Raw genomic sequence first — 9,757 nt, forward strand, 5'->3', positions numbered from 1 at the left:
GGACCGCTACCTCGTTGGGATACAACAGTTAAAGGATTAATGCTGAAAGCAGTCTACTTTCAATAAACATTACTGGGACTAGCCTGAAAGAACTGGAATAAAATCTGTATCAACCTGCACTCATCCTTTATCCCAAGATATGATTCCACACTTGCGTGACTGTAAAAAAGCCAACAAGTGACCTTAGAGGGGTTTGGGCATAAATAGATGCAGTTATCCTAGTCCAGCCACAAAGTTGTATGTAAAGCCTTAACTTGATGTGAAATATGAACAGGGGCCCCAAGTTAACAACTAGAACTTGGCAAATAGTAAATTTAAATGGCTTAGGCAGATAGTAAATTTAAATGGCTTAGGCAGACACTTGGCTCGTTTAGTTCAAGACAAGAATCCCAATGCACAAAAGAAAAAGTTTAGGAGTGCAGCCCTAGAAGTCAAACTGAGAACAGTCATGAAACATCCAACTCCAGTCAGAAATGAAAACCAAAAAGAAACATGTTGGGTTTTATGAGGTTTATTCACTAAACTAAAATACTAAAATTCACTTGAACAGGATAACTTCTCCACTAGACACCACAGTTTGCCCACTAGAGATGGTCTTGATGTGCGTGTCTCTTCCTGTAAAAAGAGGTAGAAGCATGAGGGGCATTTAAATAAATTCTCAGTTCCTGAAGTCAACTTCCAGCAAGCACTCACTTTTCCTTGTGCAACTTTGCTCACAGGAGCCAGAGGAGGGATGGCACACCGCTGTACTACAGTGGATGAAGATCTAACATAGGGGGAAAGGTTTAAGCCATAGAATTCACTGTAAAAAGCACTAATATTAAGGGTTGAGGTAAGGCTGCAGAGCATACGGTTTCCTGCAGAGGAGCCAGTGATGCTGGATCTACAAATGTGAACATCTTAACAACAAAGCGCTTGTAGTGGGTCGGGAACTGAAGACCAGATAATCCAGCCACTGGAACCAATGTGGTCAGGTAACGATCATCCTGGTAAGGGCATCTGAAAGGCAAAGAGGCAGTCAGAAATGCCTTACAGCACACTAGATGGATAAAGACTAACCTTACTCACCCATCAACCAGAAGATCCCATTGGGGTAGACTGAGTGGACTGGGGGTTGATGTGGCCCAGCAATGTCCCAGCATCAGGACAATGTTGGGGTCGGTCCTCTCCAAAATGTGCACCTCAACATACACAGGCTCACGCAGGACTTTTGTAACTGGATAATCAGCATCACTGTAGTAGGACGTGTACGCCTCGTCCCCTGAGGAAGAATGCAGTGTTTAACTAGAAACTGGAGTTTTAGAAAGGCTTTAGGCATACTTGGGACAAACACTTACCTTCTGCACAGCCTTTGGTGACACATTGACCATTTGCCAGTCTAAGCTCCACCCTGAGGGGTCCAGGAGCAGCTACTGGTGGACGTGGAGGAACGGCGTTGACCTCCACAACTAGAGCTACCACAGAGGTACCAGAGTACCTACACTGGAAGAGAAGCCTGGACAAGGAACAGGGAGCTTGCGCATTTGTCAATGATTCACATTTATGATAAAGCATACACATTTATGATAAAGCATACATCACTTACTCAAAATGACTGTCCCTTGTGATGGAACCAAGTGGTCCGATACCCACTTCATATGAGGAGGTCATTCTGTTTTCATACACCACATGTCCACTGTCCTCCTGCAAATAGTAACACTATTGGCATCTAATCCATTCAGAACAAAACCACAAATAGCTACTCGCCATCATGCTTGTGCCACACGCAGTGACAGGGAACTGGTATATAGCAAAGAAAGGTGTGGATCCCACAGGACTGCAAGCTGGATCATTTCCACCCAGGAGACGGACTGAATCCAGGCTCGAGGCAGCGTAACATCTCTAGCCACCACTACCACAAACTGACCATCTCTTATACACTGGACAGTCACTGGAACGAGTTACAAGAGCAGGTTATTGCTGAGGATCAGTTTAACACGAACACCTTTACATTGACTCAACACTCTTACCTGCCTTCCCATAGTAACACTGCTGTCCATTAAAGCAGCAGTTGATAGCAGCACACTCAGCACCACTGATACCAGGTGGTCCACATTGGATCTGCTCATAATCAGCTACAATACATTTGTCAAGGGGGTCTGCCTTTGCCACTGCCTGATTAGGCTGAAACTGGGGACTAGCTTGTTGAACCTGAGGAGGAAACTGTTGACTAGCTTGTTGAACTGACTGAAGAAACTGTTGACTAGCTTGTTGAACTGACTGAAGAAACTGTTGACTAGCTTGCTGTTGAACTGGCTTTTGAAATAGCTGAGGAAACTGTTGACTAGCTTGCAGTTGAACCAGCTGAGGGAACTGTTGACTAGCTTGCTGTTGAACTGGCTTTTGAAACAGCTGAGGAAACTGTTGACTAGCTTGCTGTTGAACTGGCTTTTGAAACAGCTGAGGAAACTGTTGACTAGCTTGTTGTTGAACTGGCTTTTGAAACAGCTGAGGAAACTGTTGACTAGCTTGCAGTTGAACCGGCTGAGGAAACTGTTGACTAGCTTGCTGTTGAACTGGCTTTTGAAACAGCTGAGGAAACTGTCGACTAGCTTCCTGTTGAACTGGCTTTTGAAACAGCTGAGGAAACTGTTGACTAGCTTGCTGTTGAACTGGCTTCTGAAACTGCTGGTCAGTTTGCTGGAACATCAGAGCTTGAGGATTCTGGGGCAGATCACCCCACTTCGGAACAGCTTGACAGAAAGCACAGAACCAAACACAAAGTGCCAGAGACTGAACAGCACACCAACTTCCTGCCATTGTTCAACAGCTAGTCACACTGCTGAGATGCTACCCTTCGGTCTTTTTGTACTCTACAGACTTTGGCTAATTAATGATAACCCCTCCCTCTTCATTAACAGTCATGATTCTCCAGACTTGCACGAGTGGGAGTTTATGCACCTAGGTGATTCTATTGTTTCTTAAAAGTCCATTTTTCTTGCTTTTTCACCCCTTTGCACAAATTTAAACAGCCAATAAAAAAGCTGGACGTCCTCAAACTAAAGCGTGAAGATGTAAGGGAAGTTCTTGAAGCAGCTCTAAATGAAAGACTGACGGACCCAACCGTTACAGTCTCTATAGATGAAACTTGGAACTCATTCAAATCTGTCGTCTATGAGACCGCAAAGACGACACTTGGGATCGCACGCCAGAGAAACGAAGACTGGTTCGATGAGAATGACGAGGAGCTCAGCAAACTCATAAAAACAAGAAATGAGGCAAGAAACAAAGTGCTGAATAGAAACACCAGATCGGCCATAGCAGAACTCAGGAAGCACTCTAAGCTAGTGCAGAGAAGATGCAGAGAGCTGAAAAATTATTGGTGGACAAAAAAGGCAGTGGAGCTACAACAACTGGCAGACATGAATTATACAAAAGAATTTTACCAGAGCATGAAAGCAGTATGGGGTCCGCGGGTCAACTACCCCGATCAACTTCTCGCTAGTGATAATACAACCCTACTAAGTGAAAAACAGGACCTACTGAACAGATGGACTGAACACTTTAGCAGTCTATTAAATGTCCGCACAGATGTCGACCAACATGTGACGGATAGTATTCCTCAAGCACCTACTCAGCAATGGATGGATGCCCACCCTACCATTGACAAAGTCCATAAAGCTGTGAATTTGCTAAGTAGTGGTAAGGCCCCAGGTGCTGACGGAATCCATCCTGAGATAATCCAGCAAGGTGGCACCAAACTACTCGTTGCACTTCACAAGATCATAACTGCAGCATGGGATTCCCGATCCGTCCCACAGGACTGGAGGGACGCACAACTGATTACCCTTTTTAAGAAAGGCGACAGACGTGTATGTGGGAACTATCGAGGCATCTCACTTCTTTCTATCCCAGGAAAAGTATTTGCCAGAATTCTCCTCAACAGATTAGCAACCCACGCTGAAACAATCCTCCCTGAGGCCCAATGTGGTTTTCGACCAGGTAGAGGAACGGTAGACATGATTTTCTCCCTAAAACAGATACAGGAAAAGTGCATTGAGCAGAATAGGCCTCTCTTCATGGTATTTGTAGACTTTACAAAAGCCTTCGATACAGTGCACAGAGAAACATTATGGAAGATCCTGCATAAAATTGGTTGCCCTGACCTGTTCACTGACCTGATCGCCTCCCTCCATAATGGCATGAAGGCTTCAGTGAGCATGAAGGGGGAACTATCTGAAAACTTTGTTGTGCTAAATGGAGTGAAACAAGGTTGTGTCCTAGCGCCAACCTTGTTTTCCCTCTTCCTTGCCACAGTCCTAACTAGTGCTTTTGCAGATTGCGATAAAGGTGTGATGATACAGACAAGGCCAGGAGCTGATCTCTTCAACATAAATCAGTTCAAATCATTAAGTAGAACAAAACCTCTCCTTGTCCGGGAACTTATGTTCGCCGATGACATTGCTTTTGTCGCCCACTCACATCAGGATATACAGGATATTATCACCCGCTTCGCCACAGCAGCAATGGCCTATGGACTCATGGTAAATATAAAGAAGACAGAAATAATGTTCCAGCCACCCCCAGGCACGGACGAAAGTAGCCAAAACAACATCCAGATCGGAGGCGAAAAGCTAACCTCGGTCAAAGAGTTCAAATATCTCGGGGCAATAGTCACCTACAACAACAAACTAGATGCCGAATTATACCTACGTAAGTCTAAAGCTTCGCAGGCATTCGGCCGACTAAAAGAAAGAGTCTGGTCCAACAAAGACCTCACCATAAAGACTAAATGTGCAGTATATCGTGCAATTGTGCTCCCAGTTCTTCTATATGGAGCAGAATCTTGGACAGTTTACATGACCCAAGCACACAACCTTAATGCCTACATGATGAGACACCTGAGACAAATTCTAGGCATTAAATGGTGGCACCATATATCAAATAAAGAGTTACTAGACAAAACCAACACACCAAATATGTACGAAACACTAATCCAGCGCAATCTGAGATGGGCTGGGCATCTGAGCAGAATGGACAATAGTCGACTGCCAAAACAGATTATCTACTCCCAGCTCAAGGACGGGCACCGTGGTATAGGCAGGCCAAAGCTGCGCTTCAAAGACACAGTTAAAAGGAATCTCAAGCTTAAACAGATCCCACTAGGCAGCTGGGATCGCCAAGCAAAAAACAGGACTCTTTGGAGAAATCTAATTAGAAGGAAGTCGTCATCGGACACGATGGACAGCAATTGATCACCCCTTTGAACATACTTAAAACCACATTGAGCTGAATTCAGAATAGTATGCTAGTACTATTTCTGCCACTCTGAATTCAGCCTTTTTTTATCCTTCAGTAGCTGAATATTATATTATGTGTTTTAGCTATTCTGGATTTTTTTTTTTTAAACACATCATAGAGTTCTCATGGCAACAGGCCTGTATATTCAGGTTATGATTACCGTGTGTCGGGTGTCTGTTCCCCGAATTAGGAAATACAAAAAACTTCCAAACCCATCTAAGGGTAAAAATTTAATTGATGTTCAACAAATAAAAAAACAGAAATAATTCAAATGAACAATTGATAAAGCTTGGGTTGCTGAATATTCTATCCCTTACTTTAAAAGCACTTATTGTTAATGATATGATTACGGACTATAACCTAAATGCGCTGTGTTTGACAGAAACCTGGCTAAAACCAAACAATTGCATTACTTTAAATGAGTGCACCCCGCAAGATTACTGTTATAAACATGAACCTCGTCTGAAAGGCAAAGTATAATTCTTTTGAAGTATTAGTGCTTAATGTAACAATATATAGAGCAAATGATAAATCACATTTAAGATTTGTGCTGGCTACTGTATAAAGGCCACCAGGACACCATACAGACTTTATCAAAGAATTTGCTGACTTTCTATCAGAGTTAGTACTGGCTGCAGATAAAGTCCTTATTGTTTGTGATTTTAATATACATGTAGATAATGAAAAAGATGCATTGGGATTGGCGTTTAAAGACATTCTTAACTCTATTGGAGTTATACAACACGTGTCAGGGCCTACTCATTGTCGTAATCATACTCTAGATCTAATATTATCACATGGAATCAATGTTGATGTTGTGAAATTCTGCAGCAGAGCGATGACATCTCAGATCATTATCTAGTCTCGTGTAAACTTCATTTAGCTAAGGCTGCAAAGCGGACTCCGTCTTACAAGTATGTTAGACCTATCACTTCTGCAAGATTGCTTTATTAATAATCTTCCTGATCAGTTTCATCATCTCAGCATCCCAGATAGCTTAGCAGAATTCGATATTGCGACAGAAACTTTTAACTATCTCTTTTCCAGCACTTTAGACACAGTTGCTCCGTTGCGCTTAAAGAAGATCAAAGAAAATAGTCCAACGCCGTGGTACAACGAGCACACTCAGGCCCTTAAGAGAGCAGCCAGAAAAATGGAGCGAAACTGGAAGAAAACAAACTAGAGGTATTTCGCAATTTCATGGAAGGAGAGATCGATTGCATACAGAGAGGCCTTAAAAACTGCTCGATCTGCTTATTTTTCAACCCTATTAGAAGAAAATAAACAAAAACCTAGGTATTTATCCAAAACAGTTGTAAAACTGACGAAAAATAAAGTTTCAAGCCCAGATGTTTGCAAGCAGCTCAACAGTAATGACTTTATGACCTTCTTCACTTATAAGATTGATAATATCAGGAAAAAAATTATAACTATGCAACCGTCTACTACAGTATCGCATCAGACAGTGCATTGTTGACTCACTGACGAAAAATTAGATTCATTCATTGCTATGGGAGAGGAAGAGTTTTCTAAACTCGTTAAATCATCTAAATCGACCACATTTATGTTAGACCCTTTACCGACTAAACTATAGAAAGATGCTTCCAGAGGTTATAGATCCTCTTCTCAATATCATTAATACATCTTTGTCACTAGGATACGTACCGAAAACTTTTAAGCTGGCTATGATTAAACCACTTGATAAAAAAAAAAACTTTCAGTTTGTATCAGTAAATGTAGAGATGTCTTATCGATCAAAAGTTCAGTATGGTGTACCACAAGGCTCAGTTCTAGGACCGATGCTGTTCACTCTGTACATGCTACCCTTAGGAGATATCATTAGGAAGCATGGCATTAGTTTTCACTGTTATGCTGATGATACTCAGCTCTATATTTCTTCACGCCCAGACGAAACTTACCAATTCACCAAATTAACGGAATGTATAGCTGATATAAAAAATTGGATGACTAGTAATTTCCTACTACTTAACTCTGAAAAAACAGAGATTCTAATTATTGGACAAAAAACTCCCTCACGTAATAACCTAGAATACTGTCTAGCACTTGATGGCTGCTCTGGCAAGGCCTCGTTGTCGGTTTTGAACCTGGGTGTGCTCTTTGATAGCAATCTTTCATTTAAAAGTCACGTGAATAGTATCTGTAAAACCGCATTTTTCCATCTAAAAAATTGATCTAAATTACATCATATGCTTTCAATGACAAATGCAGAACAATTAGTTCATGCGTACATGACATCAAGGCTAGATTATTGTATTGCAATTATGGGTGGTTCCCCTGCACGCTTAATAAACAAACTACATTTGGACCAAAACACAGCCGCTAGAGTTCTTACCAGAACCAGGAAGTATGACCATAATAGCCCGGTTCTGTCAACCCTGCATTGGCTCCCTATTAAACATCGTATACATTTTTAAATATTGCTGATTACTTACAAAGCACTAAAATGGTTTAGCTCCCCAGTACTTGAGCGAGCTCTTAACGCATTATAGTCCTTCACGTCTATTGCGATCTCAAAATACTGGCCAGTTGATAATACCTAGAATATCAAAATCGGCTGCTGGTGGTAGATCCTTTTCCTATTTAGCACCAAAACTTTGGAACAATCTTCCTAACATTGTCCGGGAAGCAGACACAGTCTGTCAGTTCAAATCTAGACTAAAAACACATATCTTTGGCTTAGCATACGCATAACACATTATAGACTCCTATAATTCAATGTTAGGCTGCATAGTTTAGATCAGCTGGAACCGGGAACACTTCCCATAAATCCTGATGTACTTTGTACATCATAAGAAGGATGGCGTCTACGCTAATATTTGTCTCTCTGTTTATCCCGAGGTTATCCGCAGTCCGCCGGATCCAGGCTGTATCCGGATCTGATGATGGACCTGCGCCTGGACACGACGACAACGCAGTCCTGAAGTGTCACTAGTATCTCCCTTGTGAAGGTCTCTTTCCCTTTACCTCTGTACTGATAAAACGTTGTCGGGATAATTCCGATTCACGTGGCTATGCGGAAGCGATAAAAAATTCTCAGAGCCACCAGGCACTGTTTTATGCAAATGAGCAGACGGATCGCATTAAAGAATTTTCTGTTAGAACGGTGTCTTGTTAGCGGCCCCTAAGTTAATAACTAACGATCGTTGTGACGGAAGTGAATCAATAAAAACTAACTTTAGCTGGACAATAACTTTATTCTAGAGCTGCTGTAAAGCCAAAACAATCTCTGTTACTTTAATTTCCTATTATCACTTTAAAGCTGCTTTGAAACAGTCCATATTGTTAAAAGAGCTATATAAATGAAGGTGACTTGACTTGACTTGATTGAATAATGACGATGTACTAAAAACAGAAACGTTTTTCCTTTGATATTTTCGTGGGCAGACGACAACATAGGATGACCACCTCTCCCGCATTCTTCGGGACAGTCCCGAAATTGTGAGTTTTGTCCCGCAAGACATAAATAGTGTCCTGCATTTCAGTTATGTCTGTATTATTATTAGTCTTTTTTTCATCCCTAAAATTACAATACCACAGTAAGAAATATAATAAAAACGGTGCCTGGCTTTTAAAAATCTATTTGTGCAGCAGTCATGTTCTAGCAGCGGAAATAACCAACCAACATATGCAATCGTGGAGAGAGGTTTTTTCCGCTGATGACAACTAAATGGACAGCGCAAAGAAATAAGTGCAGGCCTCATCAACGTCTGTAAAAACAGCTATAGCAGCAAGAATTTCATCTCACATTCTGGATAAGAACCTCAAGAGCTGCTCAAATTGATAATTTAAAGCATGCAATCATCAAATATTTCCAACGAACATGCACCGAACCGATGCCATGGATGCTCGAGTGCCACCTACAGAAATGGTCGAGCAACTACGGAAAATCCTGCTAAGCAGAGAAAGTTTAAATCACACCTGCTAGCGGACTTAAAATGTGTATGTACTAGGTCAGTAGGCGGTAGAGTACACTATGTTATGCGGCTGTTCGAACACATTTAACCCCAATAGCATCTACTCTATGAAAGCAATCTGGTCAATTGTGTTTGACTACCTCTGGAAGTGGCCAAAAATAGATAGCTAAAAAAATAATTGGTAGCACTTTGTTTTACAGTCCTGTTTCGCAATAACATACTATGTACTTATTGTAATAATGACACTAACTAGGTACGAACCCTGAACCTATCCCTAAACCTTAACCCATGTAGTTACCTTACACTACTCATTACTTTTGTGGTAAGAACACTGTGAGTACATTGAAAGTGCACGTACTGTAAAATGAAGGGTTACCAAAAAATTTGACCCTTTTTACACCACAGTCCACTTGTGATTAGTGATGGCAATTTCAAAACACTGCTTCATGAAGCTTCGAAGCCTTTACGAATCTTTTGCTCCGAATCAGTGGTTCGGAGCGTGTATCTAACTGCCAGTCACGTGATTTCAGTAAATGAGGCTT

At 41.6% G+C, this 9,757-nt stretch overlaps 1 protein-coding gene and 1 long non-coding RNA gene across 2 annotated transcripts; both read right to left on the reverse strand.

The window, feature by feature from the left end:
• Positions 1-530: 530 nt before the first annotated feature.
• Positions 531-960, reverse strand: LOC143738240 (uncharacterized). Its single transcript, XR_013203868.1, has 3 exons — positions 852-960; positions 694-766; positions 531-615 (listed from the first exon to the last, which is right to left on the reverse strand). It is a non-coding gene; the product is annotated as an uncharacterized LOC143738240 (long non-coding RNA).
• A 104-nt stretch (positions 961-1,064) lies between these two features.
• LOC143738243 (zona pellucida sperm-binding protein 1-like) lies at positions 1,065-1,691 on the reverse strand. Its single transcript, XM_077230269.1, has 3 exons — positions 1,586-1,691; positions 1,338-1,495; positions 1,065-1,261 (listed from the first exon to the last, which is right to left on the reverse strand). The coding sequence occupies exons 1-3, from the start codon at positions 1,648-1,650 to the stop codon at positions 1,065-1,067; spliced, it is 420 nt and encodes a 139-aa protein (XP_077086384.1). The 5' UTR covers positions 1,651-1,691.
• Between the last annotated feature and the right edge of the window lie 8,066 nt (positions 1,692-9,757).

Source organism: Siphateles boraxobius, unplaced genomic scaffold, assembly GCF_051911475.1.
Source record: "Siphateles boraxobius isolate OS27281-9 unplaced genomic scaffold, OSU_SipBor_1 141, whole genome shotgun sequence".
In the NCBI taxonomy this organism is placed as follows: domain Eukaryota; kingdom Metazoa; phylum Chordata; class Actinopteri; order Cypriniformes; family Leuciscidae; genus Siphateles; species Siphateles boraxobius.